General features: G+C 39.5%; 1 protein-coding gene across 2 annotated transcripts in view; it reads left to right on the forward strand.

Moving 5' to 3' along the window:
* The window catches only part of LOC119115035 (receptor tyrosine-protein kinase erbB-4-like), a 102,070-nt gene that overhangs the window by 42,137 nt on the left and 38,524 nt on the right, over window positions 1-21,409 (forward strand). For both annotated transcript variants that reach the window (XM_037239174.1, XM_037239175.1), the window contains exons 2-3: window positions 5,723-5,874; window positions 18,373-18,559. In XM_037239174.1, the coding sequence (XP_037095069.1) occupies window positions 5,723-5,874; window positions 18,373-18,559 (339 nt within the window). The remainder of the gene's footprint in view (window positions 1-5,722; window positions 5,875-18,372; window positions 18,560-21,409) is intronic.

The raw sequence follows: 21,409 nt of genomic DNA on the forward strand, positions 1-21,409 counted from the left end.
GCCATGCCGTGACGGTATGCGGCAGACAGACGAACAAGTGTTTCCCCCTGAGGAGATGCGATCTAAATGGAAGAGCAACATGACAGCTTGCACTGAATGGCCACATAATTAAACACCATACCCACCGTAAAACGGCACCAATTCTCTTTGAGTGGCCTTTATCTTCTGCATGCTCCTTGTAAAGAGCACAGTCCATCTTAAGATGTGACGAACCTGAAAAAAAGTCTACTATTTGTTTGTCCGATCAATGATCCCATCTCTGCAAACTATGGCAAGTTGATAGTCGCATTCAAGATGAGGCTTTATGTTGGCTTCCCGCCTTTTTTTTATTGAATATTATTTGTACTTGTAATAAGGTTAAAACAAAAGTTTGTAGTTTTGTAACAAATGGTTGCTACAGTGTGATTGATAAGGACCGCATGAAGCTAGAGGTGCTTTTCAGATTCAGTTGCTACCCTCGAGCATTAGTGTAATGAGTTTATCATAATTTTGCATGTCAGTCTGTGTCGTTTGCTAATTAAACAACATCCAATAATTATGCCAAAGAGCAAAGGGTTTCTAATCTTAAAGCGTATTTGTTTTTGTGGCTTAGGAAATTTGCAACATTGTAATGCGTTGTGACAACCTACCAAGCCAAAATGTGCCCATAGAATTTTGATAATATATCAGAAATGGTTCAAATGAATTTGGAACATGAAAGTAGATCATGACTCCATTTGTGAATTATTTACATAAACACGTTGGACTGGGAAGCCTGTGTACTAGTAAGTGACTAACCGTCCTCATCCTTCTCGCCATGCCCAGGTGCGATTTGCAAAGCACTTTATTATTAGCTATGCTACGCAGATGGACACTGATGGAAACAGGCTTTTTGAGCTTTATTCATTGTGACTTATTGTTCATTAAAATCAAATTATGTGTCAGGAAGCATAACTTGTACGTGCTGTGGAGCAGTTATTGCTCAACAAGCTCTTTGTCTTGCATCAGTGCGTGTGCGTGTTTGTCTTATGCAGTCTGCCAGGCCATTTTTTCTCGCTTTCCACACACTTTGGGACATTGTCCTCTCCAAGAAAAACACCCATAGTAAATTGACTGTGTAAGTACTGGAAATATTGTTGGAATTTGATGTCATCATAAAAAAAAAACAATAATTGGAAACGGTCACACAAACATTTAAGTTCGTATGAGTACAATGTTGAATTTGATTTATCGTCAATACGATTTTGGGTATGTTCTAAATATGAAGTTTTTTCCCTTCATTTTATATTCTATGCAAGTGTTTTTCAAATTGCATTCCCGTGAGTGTTATCGGTTTTATTGTTTTAATATGCTGAAGAAGCTTTTATGTGGTTTTCTGGCTACTGCAAATTATTTTCAGTTCCAACAGTTAAACATATCATTCAGTTTGAGCCTGTCAACAACCGTGGCAAAACAATCTTTGCAATCTATAGCTTTATATGATGAATGAAGCCAAAGAATTCCAAAATCAATCAAGACTTTAAATGCGTTGTACTATGCCATCAGCTTCATTGAGAATCCATTTCAACTTGATGACATTTTCATTCTCTCTGCACTCTTTGGACTGGGATATTGATGTTGTGTTTTGGAAGAACAAAATAAAAGCTTCAAATGGAGAATCATTGAGTGTTGACAGCCAGAAGGAAATGTAGACCATCAAAGATAATTGCACGTAATGTTCAGTAAGCCTTCTAAGTTGTCTCTGATCAATGTGGCTGCCAAACAGCATTTCCACAGGAGAGCATATCTCTTATCCCTTGGTTGTAGCTCAGGAAAATTAATACTAAGCTCTTATTGGCCGGCTACTTCTAGTGTGGTTGTAGAAACAATTAAACAACACCCCACCAGAACACAACGAATACTGTGGACCTTCAAAGATCTATTTATGCACAAACAATTGAAATTGCTTGAAAGGCATTTAAACGTGCTACAAATTCAAATCCACTGGAGGATTGTCCGTATGTGCAAGTCACTATGTTGTTAAGAATCCAGACTCGCAAGAATTAATCATTTGCACACTTAAGCTATTCTGTCCATCCTTTGGAAACGCACACAGTGCCGCACGTCTCCTAGCTAATTAAAACGGCACAGGAGCATACAATATAGAAGTTGGTGTAATTAGGAAAGCAATGTATTTTGAACCAAGCCGCCCGTGCACCATTCAACCACTAACATAAACAATGTGATGAGCATTATAACTTTACGATAGAACAAAGAAACTGGCTACGAGTACATTCATTACAAGAAGTGTTTGCTTCAAAAGATAAAAAACAATGTTTTTTAATATTCTGATCATTTTACTGTATATAGCTACACAGACAATAAATATTAGAAGTATCAGTATGATGCAGTGTGCGTACTATATCACGGCAGCCTACACTGATTCACCGAGAGAAATCGCACTCTACTTTGCCTGACTACAGCCGGCTTCTGACATTTGTTATTTATTGCCGAGTGTGATATTGCATTCCAACCTGTATTTGTATTTGTCTCCTCCTAATAAGAACATGGATTTCCAGCAACATTGAATTTCCTCTCTGCCACCCATGCTGGATTGCTTAGCCTTGCCTGTGATGAGTTTAATCTTTTAATATTCTGGTGTTAATTTGATTAACTTTAAAACCAGCACTTTCTTGTGACGTATTCATGTTGCATTTTATTGTTTTGTAACATTGTCTGGCTCATTTGCACATGCAAACAGTCATTATTCAAATACAGGGGAATTTGCTTTAAAAATATGTTTTTTGTATTTCAATTTAAACAAGAAATTTCTGAAGAAATTGAAATGACTACGTCTGGGTAAATCCGATTTCTAGTACTAAAAAGACAATGTAAATGTTTTTGTAAAACTCATTATAAAATGATAAGACAAAAAATGATAAGAATGAAACGGTGGGGCAATCAAATGCCTCCAGCCGTGTTCTCCTGTCATCTTGATGTCTTCCACGTCAACATTTAACCTGACTGCTGGTCAGAGTGTTCCGTTAGGTTAATGGAATAAATCTTATCATGCAAACACCTTCATGCACGGCATCAAAGTGTAACAAGTATTCTGTTGTATGGAAAATTATGTCACAATCTGACAGGCTGCAGAATGACTGACAGACATACCGTATTTTCCGGACTATAAACCGCTACTTTTGCACAAGCTTTGAACTCAGTAAAAGCAGGGAAAGCCCTCATGCATGCATTCAAAGTGTGATCTGTGGCAGGGCCTGAAGCCTGCTGAGAAATAAGTTCTTGTGTAAGCGAGCGAGGCGATTGTGTTGCAGCAAAGAGGGGAAAAAGGATTTGTTTAATGGGGAAAAATGGGAGCTGGGGTAAAAGTTAGCAGTAGCAGCCAACATAATTGATGGAAACAGTTTGGGGACCAGATTAAGATTCATGGCGAGGACTACACGTGGGGGATGGAAAGCGGTGTAGTCTGGAGGCATAAAGTATATCTTGCCTTCTAGCTTAATTGATAGAAAGCCTTCTCAATGCAACGGAAAACAGAAACAAGGGGAAATAGTGACTTAAGCCCAGAGGCAAGAGAAACAAGTTTAGATGGGGCTCGGGTGGGTCAGTCCTTCCAGTCCCCAGACTGGCTGGAAAAAGGTTCGCTGTGTGTATGAGTAACACACACAGACCCTTGACAAGTACCCTTGAGGAGCCTTTCGGCATTGTGCATTAACCACAACCGACCCAGCAGAACTGCTCCATGGCCAATTGTACAAGAGAGAGTCCGTGCAGTGAATTAGACTGTGTGTATGAATGTTAATGAGGCTTTGACTGCATGCAAAAGCGCATATCCATACTTCTATGTGCTTTTTAATGCGATTAAAGCCCCGCCCATCAGGCAGTGGTTATGGAGATAGATAGCCCGCATATTAGCAAGTCACGGAGTACCTTACACTCTCTTATTAAACATTTTAAGAGTAATAATTTATAGGTTCACCCATTGTAGATATTATAACCAGAGAGATGATTGTGATTTATACTGTATTGGAGGTAGAGCGATATGAGGAATGAAAAACAAATGGATTGCAGTATGAGCCAAAAAGAAGTACACGTTGAAATAGTAAATATCACGCAAATGTAGTGCTTGTACTGTGGCAGACGGTTTTTAATGTATTTCAGGTTTTGTTTGGGGAATTTATGGTCTTGCGTTGCATCTTTGGCACAGACCACAAATTTCACAACAATGACTTCTCTTCCACCAAAATATGCAATACAATGATGTACGTCAAACAAAGGGTGCCTCTGCAGATTTCTCTTCAGTAGCACATTTCCCCGGGGAGGTTATATGACCTATCAAGCAGAAATGTGAATTAATGGCGAACCATATGGAGGCAGTGACACCATTGCCGGTTGGTGACCGGAAGCTAGAGTGTAATAGTTATGACAGCCTCTCAGCAAGTTATTGTTTCAGATGAATTTTAAAGTGCACAGCAGATGGACTGTAATGTAGGCCATGATTAGCATCAGTATTAGTGCCTTGTAACTCACACTTAGTCACACAAGCTCATTTGGACTAAGGACTACTCTGACCTTAGAAATTGCATTCCTACTCCTCTTATTCATCCACCTTAGTTAAAATATTAAGCTTGTTTATAAGCCAAAATGATATTTGTAATTTGATTTAATGTTAATGAACAGTTCAGTGCGTTGTTGGTAAGGTTGGTATGTTGAAACGCAATCCAATGATTTGAGTCGGGGATCATTGCATATCCATTTAAGACGATTTTTGAGTCTAGCTTTGAATGATTCTAGCTAGATTTTTCTCATTGATTGACAGGTTTTAAAAATATCATCACCCATTTGTTTTTTCTATTTCCTTAGCACAAGGCTTTTAGACTCCACACTGATGGCCAGGTCACACCGATAAAAAGACCACTGGCTGTTTTATGCAAACCTCCAGTGATGTCAAGATGGAGACAAATGGATTCAATCATGCAGTGAGAGGAGGGAAATAGTACATGCTGAGATCTATTATTTACAGAAGGTCCACACATACTCACATACAAAATGAAATGACATCTCAAAGAAGGTCCCTGTGATAAACCTGCAACAGATCATGCTTTCTGAAAATATGCTTCACATAACCCAAGATGGTTTTGCCGTGGTTCATTTGATAGTCAAGGACCACATCTTCTCAGACTCAGTCATCTCATTAGAAATCCGACTGCTTTTTGTCTTTTTAATCCATTTCAAATTCAGTTTACTCCAAGTCCAGGTTTCCAAGATAAGCAGACTTAAAGGAAGTACTACCCTAAAATAATTCATAAAAAAGTTGAATCAACCAGACGTCACACTGTGATATCCTTTTTCTCTGATCTCAGTAGCCTTCCCCAAGGGTGCAATAACAGTTTATTATACCTATCCTCACTTTATGGCCTCCTACCCCCTACCTTCCTTCAGCTGTTATTGAAAACACTCAGATCTGCCATATATCATTCCTGAGCAGCACATTATGCTATGTGCAACCAAGCTAATCACTCGTGCCTCGATCGGGTATTATCCAGGTCACATTGGAAGAATTCTGCATAGATTTGAAACTCCTCTGAAGCAATCTCATTTGTCTTTATAGATTATCATTTGTCCAAATGCTGAGAGAGGAAAAAATTAAAAAGCAAGGAAGCAGTATTGTTCGGATGTGATTGTTGAAAACTCCAAAGCGACTTTCATGAAGTAACACTGTTATGTCGCTCTTTTGTTTCCCTAGTATGTGCCGGAACGGAGAACAAGCTGAGTACGCTGTCCGACCTGGAGCAGCAATATCGCACCCTGAGGAAGTACTACGAGAGTTGTGAAGTCGTAATGGGCAATCTCGAAATCACCAGCATTGACCGGAGTCGAGACCTCACTTTCCTCAGAGTAAGGACAAGAAAGCATACACGATGACATCATTGTGACGTGTGTTTATGACAATATGCCTCGAGTGGTCATACTTTGGGCATTATTGTCTTCATATGCATTTAATTGGCTGGGTTGGTTACAGTGATTGTTTCATTGATTGCTTCAAATCAAGACTAAATCATTCAAATTGTATCTGCTTGTATAAATTAATGGCTACAATTAAAAGAAGCTGACCGAGACTGGTATCTTGGTTCTCTTGAGTTGAAACATTTTGACCAAACAACCATGCCACAGGCCCACAAGATACACCAAAGCAATCTAATTAGCTTCAACTAATGATGAAACGTCATACAAATCTAAATTATTAGTATTTGTGGATTAGTTATTGCTAAAACAGCCTTAAAGTTCAAATCCAAGAATCAACGTTCTCCCAATGTTATCAAGATAAAAACAAGTATCAGGTCAGCCTACATATAGTATTTCAGTCTCAAATGATTCACACATCATTTATGAACTATGCATTTGATTGGGAAAGGATGTGTCACTTTTCCTATTGTTATTTTTTAAACAATCAGGACCTAAGTGGCAGTGTTTTGGTCACAGTAACGTCAACCCTGCCTCACAACTACGCTTTGATGCTGAGTCATCCACCACTTCAATGCACCACTTTGTTTTGATGGACCCACATGCAACTGTGGCGACGGGTGATGTCAGCCCTGAGCCCTTCAGGACAGGAGTGATAATAGTGTGGCGATGAGAGGTGTGGAGGAGGCAGCAGATGTCATTGTGGTGATATTTGCAAGAAGAAAAAACTGCTTTGGGTGAAATCAGCTGTTCACGTTAACTTCTTGACCCTGAACCTTCATTATTACAGAGCGTGTTAAGTGCTCTGTGCCGCACTAGCATTGTCCCGCTTCAGTTGATTCCAGTGTATCTGGGGGACTGGAGCACTCCCTTGGTGGTAAACTTTATGTGCTTCCTACATTAACAGGCCAGTAGTTTTACTTTATGAATCACCTGGGCTTTGCAATGAAGTTAGACGCCAACCATGGTAAGCTGTGTTGTCACATTTTGTGCAGTAACAGTTCAGCTGTGATTGAACATTAACAATGAAACGAAACATTGATTGGTCAACAGGACAGCAATCATGGACAATACTGACTGAATACACCCCGTGAGGCAAAACACAACTGAGAAAATTTTGTGCATGATGGATGGTTGAATGCAACTATTAGACCCCTACGGTTGTAATCAGCAGCAGTGATTTAGATCGAGGATTTCAAGCCCTCAAGCCATTCACTACTGGCCCGCAACAGTGACTGAACAAACACAATTTTATTGATCATCACTGTTCGTTCGTTCATTCATTCATTCATTCATTCATTCATTCATTTATTTATTTATTTATTTATTTATTTATTTATTTATTTAACCAGGTGCAGCCACCCATACCTCTATTTTTTTTTTTTTTAAAGAAAAATGCTGACGAACTAGCAAATATTTGCCAAATACAGCAAAGGTGTTTTGAGAGCTTCAAAAAAAAAAAAAAAGGGGAAGGCAAATTATTTCAAGATTCAAGAAATTTTATTCGCCATGTTTGGGCGTGCCAAACAAGGAATTTGACTTCGGTACATCACAGCCTCTGTTCAACATTTAGGTGACTAACAACACTCAGGACGTGTGAAAAATGACAAATATTCTCAGACATCCCCTGATCTTAAACTCCCAGGAGGGCAAGGAAAAACTCAAAACTCCAACTCGGGGAAATGAGAAACTTTGAGAAGAGACCACAAATGGGAAGATCCCTCTTCCAGGATGATCAGGCTGCAATGGATGCAGAGAGGACGCAGTACAAATAGTGTAGACAATTCAAAAAGGGTGTGGGGAGGAGAGCATACGATTTTCAAAAACCAGAAACATATATTTAAAGGTACAGTAATTGATCTCCAAGCTGCTAGTATGATTTGAATCTAGTTTCACTTCATGATGATCACCATCCTTGGCCTTATTCCCGCTGATAACAAGGAGATAAATGTGAAGGTGCACCTCCAGAAGCAGAGAGCACAGCCATCGGGGAAAGATAGAATGAGGTTATAAACACACTACATGGATGGCGATGATGTGAGTAGGACTAAGAAATGGGAAAAGGAAGGGAAACGTCCGGTAGTTGATGCCTTTTGAACCGAGATAAGAGCTGCTGTGGGCCGCAGCTCACGCTCGACCACTCACACGTTATGTCAAGTTATACATCAGGCTGCTACTGTGCATATGGTATCAATGCATTACTAATTCCTCCATATGTGGATTGAGTGGGTGCGTCTGGATTGTATCCCACACATTGAATGGCCATTTATTGTACAAAGTAATCGTTCTACCACTTCCTTTGGGAGTCATGAACAAAGACTGTGTCCCAACTCAGATGTCGTTCCGTATTTCCTGATGTTATAAGTCCTCTTCACACCTGCTTACGTTTCACACAACTTAGCTTTCATTTACAAAATGACTCCCTCTGGCACCAACTCACAAGGTTTCTACATCTTATCATCGTGAGCAATTAACTTGGGTTAATTGAACATGCTAATTAAGAAGATAGGGTGCCAGGCAGCAGGGGATCAGGAGGGCATAGGTTCAGTGTATCTTTAGGAATGTTATTATTATTATTCCACAAAAAGTAATAACATGGCTCCCCAGGGAGGATGAGACCTTACCTTGAGGTAGAGGAGAAGTAGCTAATGCGAAGCGGCACGCATACTGGTTGTCTCTTGAAGGTGATTGAAACTGATGCTTGGGCTCCTTTTTTAAAGATATACCAAAGATGGATGGCTTGCCCCAAACAGCCTTTACCAGTAAACAGAGTCCATCTTCCAAACTACCCCCACAACAGATGATTCAACGCTCGCGCTTTGATTAATAACTACATTGCAGCGCTGAGGTTTTCAGCCTGCTTTCAATAGATGCAGTTAAAGATCCACGATAGTGAGTTTTAGCTGCAGATATTTTTTGAATTAATCATTTCCCATATTGTTAATTAGATATAGTGCAGTGTGTCATGATCGCATGATTTTACATGCGCATCTGTATTTGGTTCTAGAGATGAAACGGTTCGGCATTTTCCAATGTGACATTTGAATTTTTCATCACTATTTATCACTGTTTGATGAACAGAACACCAAAAGTGGTAAACTCACACTTGGGTGTCTCTTCACCCACTTGTCACTTTCTGCATGTGCTCCAAAGCAGATCTTGGGAATATGAAATATTCATGTTTCCTTCTCTTTGCCCTTGCTGGTCTCAGGAGGGAGCCGCGGTTAGATTAGATTATTCGTCATCCCTTGCAAACATTAGTAAACATGTAATTTTTCTCTGTGTATTAATGCAATCATGAGCCAGTGTCTCACTACTGTTGTGTAGTTGTAAATAAATTCATATTTTGACACATGGGTATATTTTATATCTGCACCAAACGTTTTTTTTTATCAGTGTGACATTTTCACATAAATATTAAATATTAATCTACTGTATTATCATTTAGTCCAGGTCTAGCATTTACTGTGACCCCTATTATTTTCTCCTTCCTTTTGTCCTGTTTAATTTTAATAATCCTGGTTATTATTTCAAGTCTGTGAAATAATGCGATAATGCCAACAATGAACAGCTGCAGTGGACGATTTGGATTTACAGCACTGAAGCAAATGATGAGGCAATCTTATTAGAAACAAGGAGAAAGAGACCATCCAGCATCATGAACTGCTTTATTGCAGACCCTTTCAATTTTAGTGAGCTCTTGACATTTTATCACACTTTAAATGAGAATAAGGAAATTACAACTGTACTCACCTTTTTAGTTCCGAATTTCAGCTGGATCGCTCAGCAAAGAAAAAAAAAAAAAGAAAAAAAGCTTAGACCGGGCTGTGTTCCCATGCATTTACTAAGGACAGATAATATGTAAATGTATGTGTTTTATAATTCATATTGTATTGTATCATCTATTATAAGTTATAGCAGATTCAATATATTATTTAACACCTGTATTATTTTAGAGTCATACAGCAAATATAACAAATACAAATTGTAATACTATTAGATACTGGAAATGTGCTTCTTCCCTCACCAGGTTGAACCAGTGATAAAGCTCGAGAATGCTTATGCTGCACTCTTTTTATATGGCACTCAGTGGCAAATACGTACGTGAACTTGGCCCTTCCCTTGATCCAGCTATCAATAGTGTTGCCAATAGAAGCACTCCAGTGCACCAGTAAACAGAAGCACACAGCGTAGCTTGAGGTAAAAAAAAAAAGAAATGTTGCTAAGATACAACACAGGTGCCTCGTGCTTGTATCTACCTTTCTCACGCGTGTGGACGTGGTTTCGTCACTTTGAAATCACTCTTCCACCTCATTTCCTTTTGCATGCACCGCCTGTCGTCACATCAGCGCAGGGCCCAAATCGAATATTTCCCTGTCGACACGGCATGACGTTGCCTCGTCACGACACGACGGCGCGTACATAATGACACTGCACTCTGCAGAGTGAAAAATGTAATTTTACAATTAGATGTTATCCTCCTGGGGTCCAAAGCAAGGAATAAGTGAACTATTATAACTTGTTGAGCAACTTAACTCTACTCTGTTGGATTTTTCTGTCTCATGCTTGGTAGGTGAGATTGTGTTTCTCTTATTTTCAAGTTGTTTTAGATTATGTATTACCGAGGTTAAAGGTCACTGATTTTGAGACCACTATAAAGTCTTCCAAAACCTGGATTGATTGGGCAGGAATTGTATTTTGATGATCTCAATGATATAAATAGTCTAAGAAAAAAAAAATAAAAAATGCTTTAGATTATTTACTACTTATTTATTGAAGAATGTCAATTCCAAAATAATTATTCATTAGTTTAGATATTTCAATCACGTTTTGGCCATCTGGACGCTTTCATAAGGGAAATGTCATCCTCGAGTACATTCAAAATTCAGGTTCCAGGAAGGAGCATTTGTTCTTGCACTCGATTCACATCCTCTGACATCTTCCTTCATACTTCTTGACTGGCATATTTGTCCCCCAGGAACCAGTAGTGCCCTCCCCATCTTCCTAATTTTTGATGCACTCTTAGATGAGTGCAGATTACGTTGGCCCCCTGCTACTCACCAAACTCGTTCAATATTAATGAAGACTGATGAAGTGCTAGAGAGCCTCTGTCTTTCAGCCCTGACCCACATTGGATTGACAACTGCAATTAGCGTCCCCTCAAGTTCATTTCCATCACTTTAATTTGACACGAAGGAGGACAGTGTGGTGTGGGAGGCGAGACCATTGAGAAATCACCAGTGAGGTGAAGCTGAAGGCTGAAGGGGACGTTTAACCAGGAGCTACTTTGGGTACTTGACAGGAGGCAAATGTTTTCCCAACAAAGCTTGAATGTGAAAGTGATTCATGCTGCAAATACACCTGACACATTTGTTTTTCATACATTCTTAAATGTTTTAGTTGTGAAAAAAATCCACACATACGTATATCTATAAAATGAGTGAAAGTGACTTACGAATACAATCTAAATAAAAATATTTCACACCTGTGACTTTAGCTAAATTCCACCAAATTATCGTGTTGGCAATTCCCCAAGCGCCCCGTAATGCATTCATTTTTCTTTTCTTCCTACACCCCACATGGAGCTATCTCTCTCTTTACTATTACTAAATACTCAGTGTTTGGATAAAAACTCATTAGCATTACATAGCCATTTAGCTAAGTGACACAGGGTGTAATTGTGCCATCCATCAATTTGTGCATAATAACACACTCAAAGAGCCAAATGTTGATTAGCCTTCAAGCAGTCTCACCCGTGGCTTTTGGGAATTAATAGCGAGTGAGGTTAAGGGTTGTGTCAGAGGCAACTGTGGTCAAAATTGCTGACCCGTGAAAGCCAAATTAACTTGGAGACTGTGAAACTCATTTCCCGGTAGTTTCAAAGATAAGAAAAGTCGTACGAGACCTCTGCGGGAAAAAGAAACCATTGTTGGCACGTTCTGTCTAAAGAATTGTGTCATCTCCAAAGTAACCACAAAAGAAGACAAAAAGCTTTGTATTAGAACAGAAGACATGAGAAGCTTTTATGTTGTCGTTCCTGCCGGTGAGTCCTCCTTCAATTGGATGAAAAACATCGGTTGGAGCTGATTATACGAAATTATGCTCATGATATCTTTTTGTCTGTTGGTGACATTTTAGTTAAAGAAAAGATAAAGAATATGATTAAGAAGGCAGACTGGAATAAAACATGGAGATGAAGAGCTTATTTTCAGCCATAATTGCAGCTGTTATCCTAGAACTCTATATACGTATATATATATATATATATATATTTTTTTTTTATTGAATTCACATTTTATTCAGATGAGGGGACTGAAAATGTGACATAACCCTTGACTATGTGTGTGGGGAAAACTCAAACCAAATGAGAAGATGCCCAATATAACGATTTAGCCCGAATCACGTAAATAAATCATATCCTAAGGACACAATACCACAGGGAATAGTCTACTGCTCCCGCTTCTGGCTTTAAAATCCTTGTACAGGAAATGTCCATTTGAACAATTAAAATATTCATTTTTTTTTTTTTTTACAGCTATTTTCCATCTACTCAACAATGAGCATAAAAAAGATGACAACACCCACAGCTTATGTTGTGGAATTGCAAAATCTAGCTGAGGAATGGCTAAGCATGTTTTCGTTATGACCGCTTTTATTCTTAGAAGTACCGAAACCACATCCGGGCGAGTCACTGACGTCCAGCAGACAAAAAATGCGAAAAATGTATTATTGAAACATGATTGGCTGTATTTAGTTTGTTTTCCTTCTTAACAAATGCTGATGGCATTGGCAGCCAAATGAGGCACAATGGGGCACATGACTCCGAGGCGTGAGGGCAGCCAATTGGGTCAGAGAACAGAATCTTTGGTTCCCTGGGGAGAGAGCAAGACCTTCTTGTCCAATTTTAGCGAGTTCCTCTGTGATTACAGGAAGAGGCCATAGACAACACTCGGTCCACCAGCCTATACAATCAATCCGAGAATAGCGGAAATATTCATAGAATTAACAAACATTATGAATCATTAATCTGTATCATCCATAATGTCAACATTATACAATAATTTATGAATGTGCTTCTTTCCCCCCCCTTACATTCCTAAACTAATGTTTCATCTTAACAGACCCACTGCTTCTTCCTCTGTCTCTTAAATTTATAATGCAGCGAGGCCTATCAAATTTTATAAGCTAATAATGAAGTTAAGGCTATTGTTAAGTGTTGCTATGGTAGCCCTCCCAATGCAACAGTTAAGAGTTTCACGCAGGTTCTCAGGCGAGGACTGAAGGGCTCAGAGTTTAATGTGGCTATCAGACCTGCACAAAGGTGTCTGAGTAGACTAACAATTTGATAGGGTTTTTTAGGCACAGTCAAATACGCTTCGAGTGTGACAGGAATTCAAATTCATTGACTTTAGTTCATTTCCTTCTGTCATGTTCTCACAGAATTGTAGCAAAGCATGTTTAGGGATCTTGTTGGCATCCTTCCAAGAAGATACAATGACTAAAAATGAATTCCAACCAAGGCGGTGTATTCTTTTCTCAGAGCTACCCATGACTGATTTCCAAGATGTTGTGCTGCAAATCAAAGAGTCCTTTGAAAAACAAACAACAACCCTTTTTCAATCCAGTGTTGGAATTGCAGCATTTCACCAACATCTGTCTTGTGTTGAAGCACGATTCAACTGTTTCATACTCTCCTGCCGACAGGTGTAAATGTAAATGAGTGTGTTCCCTGTATCTGGAAAATTACCCTGTCCACATAGAAGGTAAATGTTCTCAATAAAGGGGGCTATAGATTATTTAACATAGCCTCGGGACGTTTTACAAGTCCCACGGTGAAATCTGAAGAAAGGGGCAGGAAATAGTGGCATTGTTCTGAGAAAAATTGCTGCCGTTTTTGTTGTGTTGGGTCCAATTACTTGTTAGTAGGACACTGTGACCAAAAAAAGGCAATGTTGTCAATTCTGTTTTTTTTTTAATATTAGGTCCTTGCTTATGTCAACAAATTTCCTATGAAAGAAGCAAAGAATGTATATGCCGTACAGCTCTTATCTCCTCAAAATATAACCATTATAAGACCAATAGTTCAACATTCTATATCTCACAAAATCAGCAGCGACGAAAAAACATTCAGAAAAGTGGATGCTGTTCGCCAAGATGAAAATGTGTTGTGTATATTGTGTTTTTGCATCTTGAGGGGCGGAGGTGTGTCTCAGGTTTGCATTTTTTCAAAGAAAATTCTGGCAGCAAATTGGAATGCTTGCATGCATAGCCCCAAAATACTGATCAGTAAATTATTTAAAAATGCAAAACCTGCATTCTGCCATCTCTCTTCTCTAAAGGTACTACAATCAAAACTCCGATGGGATTTGATTCCCAAGCCTGATTAAAGACCTAACCAGGGGCTACATGGTCCACCCCACTGCCCCCTCCCTCACATCAGCTTGTAGTTAGGCAGTGCAGGAAAGTGATTACTCACGGATTAAGACTTGCCTGGTTGCCGATATGTGGGGCATAATTGAATAATGGCTGCTTCACCCGAATGGTCCCACTGCAGAGGGGCCTCCTAGCCTCGTCAGATTGCCGCAATATTAACCATGACACAGGCATAACCGGGACGGTAATTAATACACTGAATCAATTACAAATTAGTCTATTTGTAGAATTCCCAACAGGGGTCCACTCATTACAAGTGCTCTGATGGAGCTGTAAGTCTTCCTCGTGGGAAGTGGTGTCTCTACTCTGTTCAATCTCGATATCAGTCTTCATCTCTTTCCTCAAGGTGGGATACGCGAGACAAATTGAGGCTAAAATTAATGGTGCTTGCTATCTGGCATCGCAATCCATAAAGTGACAACTGCAGCTCCAGAAAAAATATCAGACGCTCGGAATTGTCTAAATAAATGCGGACCCGAGATCCATTAAACTTGGAGTGAGATCTTGCAGCTTTCCGTCTTTCTTACTTCTGAATCTGCAACACTGCATATTGCTGCCTTAAGCACTTGAGAGTTCTGTCCGCTAATGGTGATTGATGTAATTGTACAGTGCTTTTATATAATATAAAGGCATCCTTTGCAAGAGCTGTATTAAAAATTGCTAGTGTTTCAGTTGCTATGTCAACAAAATTCTTGGAATCGCGGTTTTCCTTTGCAGAAGTATATTTTTATGTAAATGTTAACAAAGAAATAAGGAAAAAAATAAGTACAACACCTTGTGAGGATAAAACAATTTGGATAATGGCCAGATTGATGGTTTTTAGTGAACGATCTAATTAATCGACAAAACAACTGATTTTTTTCGATTAATCTTTAGTTGCATCCCTAAACAGAACCTTGTGGAGATGCTGATTGTGTCTTTAGACTTCCAGCCATCGTTCACCTCATTCAGCAATTCCTCTTTAAGATGCAAACCGACATTTGCTTTTTTAATTCCATCTTCAAATCCACGTGGACTCGGATTCATTTGACTGATCACCCTGCGCTCTCTATTTCATCATCCTTTCACCTTCTTCACATTGCTGACTCCAGCAAATCTCCCTCCTTCTCCATCCCATTTCCAAGTTGGGGATTGGAGGATTCCATTTCCAAACTGGGCACGTCTCAGTGACTCAAGTGAGGGGTTTGTTCCGCCGCCACACTTCCGTTCACAAATGCTCCGGCCTTGGGAGAAGGAAGGGGGAGAAATCCCTTTTAATCTAGCGAATCTGGCTCCCGCTGTCTCTTTTGTTCACTGTTACTGGGACTTTTGGTGTGCGTGTGTGTGAGGTGAATGCATGGCTGACTTTCGACACCGTGTCAACATTCTGCTCTTGCATACTTCACCGTTTACTGTTACAGTATGTTTTAAAATATGCAATAGTGCCACTTACTGTATATCGGCTTAAGTGCAAACATGTGCTTCTCCAAGATCATACAACAAGGCTAATATGTAAATTCAGGACATTCAAGGCATGTGGTGTTATATTTAGCAAGTACTTTACTGCATGCAAATTTAGCACTAGCACATTTTTTATCATTCCGTGCAAGTCTACACTTGAACTTAAACAGCTGGCCTCTGTGTTAAGTCCGATAATAGACAAACGTTAAAAAAAAATCACGGCCTGAAATAATAGTCGTCTTACTTTACTTACTGCCCATATTGAGGTAGCAAAATTTCATGACAGTACTGCTGTGCGACACTCTTTGCTTTTTTTTTTAGTAGATTTAAATGGAAAGAATATAGAACAGTTCCCCAGGCAGTGTCACTGAACTTGGAGCTTTTCTTAGTCTGTCAACTTAGAATTTTAGGTTGTCTCTCCGTGTTGAGCAGCCTTCCCTCCCAATAGGGTGAATGTGAATTGTTGAACAGGCCCCAGCGGTTACACGACTACATTTTAGTAAAAATGTTCCAATTTGGATAAGTGGGCAGTATCCCTGAATGAGCTATCAATATGATGTCTGAACTATAGCTTAGAAAATCCCCTCTGGGTCATTAGTAATCCTTCGAATTTTCCGTTTATTTTATTCCAGTAGCTTCTAGGGGTGTGATAGAATATCCCTTTACTGAATATAGTGTATTGCTTTTTGTTTCAGGATGGTAGTTAAATATCAATATCACAATCTGACGTCAGTAATTTGTTAGTCGACTTTTTGTTGGATTTCTTGCTAAATTCTTATGAAAACATCTGCAAGATGAAAAACAAGTTGTGTACCCTTTGCCAAGTGCAGTGTTTTTATTCCCATAAAGCTGTGTACTGGGCCGCATCGCTGCCCCCTTTTTATGCCTTGAGGGTAAATTTAATGAGCACTCTTTAATTTTCTTTTATTTATTTTTTTCCTCCGTGCTTAAGAAGCAAACTAGAAACTATCCATCTCTTTAATAATCTATCTTCTGGCTCTTAGGTCTTTATAACCAAGTCCTCATAAACAAAGCAACTTCTTCCTGCATATAACTATAATATTCTAATGTGTACTACTTTCCTACAAATTCTCTTTTTTTTATCACCAAACAAAGTGAAAGACTTCAACTCAGTTTGTGTCAACTTGCAAAACCTTTCAGTAGTCCCCCATAAAGCTATCAGACCCTGCCGCTGCAGTTAAACATATTTGCGGTCATTGTTTCAACAGAATCCACATCCAGTCACCAGACTCGGGACCGTCTGTTCCGTTTAACGGCAATGATACCAGAGCTGCAGCCGCTGCTTAGTTATTGTTGGCGGATGGCCATGCTCTCTGACAGCTGTCAGCCACTATGATTATGCCGCTAGGTTCGGGGCCTCCTCATATCAGCTTTGTGCATCAGCTGCAATAGCATTTCACACAGACACACACACACTTGTTGATAATCAGCAGACCAGTGTGGAAAGATGTATCCGACCGCCTGTCTATTAGTGACAGCAACCGTGATGGCGGATGGGAGAAAAGAGTGCACAGCCTGTCGCTTTGATTTATTCAACATCGGGTTCTTCTCGGTGGCTTTTTTGCCAAAGTCACCGCAGACATTAGACTCGGTCCTAAATGACATTTAAAGTGTGAAGTAATGCCTGCCCTGCTGGCCCTCGTATGAGACATGAGCAGTGAACCCTGTGCTGCTGCTAGTGTTGCTGTGCGTTCTCCAACCCTGGAGCAAATCTTCAAATGCTCTGATTCAACTCACTGGCATGATTGAATATGTTGAGAGTGACCTCGGAGGCACATGCTGTCATTGATATGATTCATACACCTCCCGGTCTCCATTTTGCCACTACTTCATTGTCTCCATCCTGCACTCGTAACCATTTTCTCTAGCCATATGATTATTTAAATATTGTTTGGTTTTCAAATGGATGGCTTGAGGCATCAAAAAGATCCAGTCTTTATTTACCTGTTTTCATAAAAGTCGGACAAAAATTAAAAATGGAATGAAACAAGTCAATTTAAGATGAAGCATCTGAGACTAAAATCAATGTGGGCGGGCAAATTGCAACACTATTTAAATTAAATGATTCTTCCTGTTGAATAATTGAACATTTATACAAAAAAAAAACCAACAACAAAAACAAAAGAGGAATTTGAATCAGGTCCAGGGATGACACAGATTGGGCCAAAGGAGCACATCTAATTGCAAAGGCAACTGGCAGAACGCCACTCTGAGTCTATTAACCTGCAAGAGGTCTTAACACAGTGAAAGAAAACAGCCCAGACAGCGAGTTGGCAAAAGCTCAATCGAGGAAAGACTCCAAGTCAGCCCAAGGGGAATACCACATGTACAAGCCTTTAACATACAGAAATATAATCAAAGAAAAATATTGAGCTGTTTCTTTTGATTAAAAGAAATGGAAATAAATGTATCCAGCAAATGAGGAGAAGCGAAAGGGTCTTCACTGAGAAGACATTGACGACCCTTGTTTGATTACTTCCGATTTTATTTCTTTTCATTTTTAAGATTTACTAACTGATGCCATCGTTGTGTTTCCAGTCGATCCGAGAAGTGACTGGCTATGTCCTGGTGGCTCTGAATCAGTTTGACTACTTGCCGTTGGAGAACTTGCGTATCATCCGAGGGACAAAGTTGTATGAGGATCACTACTCGCTTGCCATCTTCCTCAACTACAGACATGATGGAAACTTTGGATTGCGTCAGTTGGGTCTGAGGAACCTCACAGGTGAGTGACATTTGGCTGGTTCAGGTGTAAGAATGTTAAAGTGTCTGTAATTTATTTAGTAGACTATGAACGCTGATTTGGAGACCTGTAGGTGACTCGGTGTCCTTTTGAACAATGGACATTTTTGTTGATGGATTTCCTTTGGGCATTCTGAGCCCAAAAGCCAGAAAGAAATGAAGCTCTTGACAAATGGGAAGTATCTCGAACCTCAGGGCAAAGTTGATAAAGCAGTTGCCAAACTAAGTGTGAATCAAAAGATTTTATTTACACTGTTGACGGTCGTGAAAGATCTTTTTTTTTCTTTTTTTTTCTTGGGGGGTGGTGACCACCACTGGAAAATTGATCAGTAATCATTAGTGAGTATTTCACGCCTTTCTTTTAGCCCGAGGAAACAGCAGAGCATGCAGCAGTTGTTTGTGGAACTTTCGTATGAGCTTGTGTATTATATTCTAACTTGTATTTCTTCTTACATGTTCTTTGCACTATACTTTGGGAATTTCTTTTTGTATACCACCACTGGCAGCTTTATTTTTCCAAGATGGTCCGTTTTATTATAGTGCCAGGCTGATGCTATAGTGGTTGGGGAGTTCAGGCTGGACTTTGTGAAAGGCCGCTGTTTGATGCGCCATCCGTGGCCTCCAGCCATCATGTGCAAGGGAAGTTGTGCATAACAGCCGCAGTCTGAGTCTGCTGAGTCTCTATCACTGTTCATCTTCCCAGTTGAGGTTTTTTTTTATTCGGATCTTTTTTTTTTTTTTTTTTTTGGCAATACAGTATAATAAAAAACACTTTTCTTTAGCTTAAGCAGTAATTTTAATTAAATCAGCAACTGTGGAATGACCAGTCAACAGCAGAGATTGGGACTTTAAAAATATTTTTCTCAAATTAAACAAAATAATATTCAACTGCTTAACTGTCAGGTCTTAATAATAAAATGAAAAATAAATATAATAATAATAATAATAATAATAAATAAAATGAGTCTCAGCAAAAATATTGTTAGCATTGAATTAACTAAAATAAAATCCAGATAAAATGTTGTGACTCACTTCCAAACTTGAGGTCTAATTGTCATTCTCTTGACAACCTTTCTTCTCGCTCAGCCACCAGCTCACTTGTTATGCCAAAGCCACTCTCCGTGTTTGAATCATGAGGGTCGATCGAATATTTGACATCTTACAGCAAAGTTCAAAACTTTTTTTTTTACCCTCAAGTGCTTTGGCGGCTTTGGGTCAGCTGTCTCATTTATCACAGAGGCTTTGACTTTGCTGTCAAATTAGTTCATTGTTCAACTGCCAGTTGCTCCCAGGAGATGGTGAAAGAGGTCGATAGAATCGATGTACAATATAACATATATAAGAGGATTAAATATATTAACCACATAAGTGCTAATCGGGGGGAAGGTGGTGTAAAATACCCCCCCGGTGATGAAATCCACGTGCATTTTGCTTGGTTTGAAATTGCCTTGGATGAAATCAATTTGTCGCTAGTGTATTGTAGCAGTGCACTTATTGATTTTCCCGGCTTCCTCGCTGAGTGCTGTGAATAGACTCTGCGGACTTGAGGAGGGGGGGCTAAAGGATGGGGTAGAGGAAGTCCCCTGGCTGAGCAAGGATAGGACTCCCTCCGATGCACCTTTCAATCAAGCTTAGCCAACTTAAGCGCAAAAAATGTTAGGAAAACAGTTTGGGGATGCTCTGTGAACACAAAGTGAATTAGAAATCAAAGTTGAGGGTGTTTATTCAATATTTAGGATCTTAAAGAATAAACAATCTTACCTTAAATGTAAACAATGTGAAATTGTGTGTTTTCAAATAAACATGAACCCGGTCGAAGAATACTTTCAGAGCCCGACTAAAAAAAACAACCTCAAATTAGTTTTCTGATTGAACACAATTTGCCCCCCCCCCCCCCACTCAGTACTCATTTTAGCTACAATATCTTTTCTTGTTTGCTCAATGTTGTTGATTCATCTTTCTAAACGCCCCTACGCCTGCACTGCGTCTGTCCAAAATGAAACTTCCAAACTGAGGCCCCATCTGCTGAATGATCTTCTCTCATTGCACGCATGTACAGAAGCCCGCAGTATACGCCAAAGGCATTATCCACTTCTTCATGGCCCATCTGCTCTTTCTTTATTTGTCTCATTTACTGTCTCACTTTCATTTCTTCTCACTCTCCTTTTGGCTCTCAGTCCCTCATTTGTTTCGCTTCATGCTCCTGATTTTCCATATCGATACCTTGCGTGAAGAACAAGCAATGTTATTTGTTTCCGACACGTAAAGTGCGCCTGACGAATTATCTGAATTTATAAATTAAGAACTGCTGGTGTTCGGCTCATTTAAGAGCATTGGCTTAAGCTACAAATATGTTTCACTATTACCAATCATTTTAGAAGTAGATGAGCTGTGTCATGAAGCACAAACAAAGTTTAAAGTAATATTTGAAAACAGCCCGTAAATTGAAGTCTGAGTCACAGGTTCAATGAGGAACGTAAGCTAAATGATGGACACGACAACGGATGGATGGTCAAGGTGAAAAAGGACAATTTGAGTCCCGTGGCCATGTGCCTCTGAGGAAAGGGCATTTAATTGCTACCACCTTCTGATCTCCAACCATTCACTATCTACTAAGAGAAGAAAAAAAAAAGAGCAACTATGCCAACGGAATCAAGTTGAGCTCAGTGTGCATTAGCAGAATTCAGTTGAGCCGTTTGCCTGGCAGCACAAAGACCTCAGGTCTCCTTCAATTGTCTGACTAATTGATTACTTCCCATGCAATTACTCCCATGTCACACTCAATATTTCACTTCTTCAGGAAGGGTGAAAGCGGGACATTCTTTTTGAAGGA

The sequence above is a fragment of the Syngnathus acus genome, chromosome 21 (assembly GCF_901709675.1).
Source record: "Syngnathus acus chromosome 21, fSynAcu1.2, whole genome shotgun sequence".
NCBI classification, from domain to species: Eukaryota; Metazoa; Chordata; class Actinopteri; order Syngnathiformes; family Syngnathidae; genus Syngnathus; species Syngnathus acus.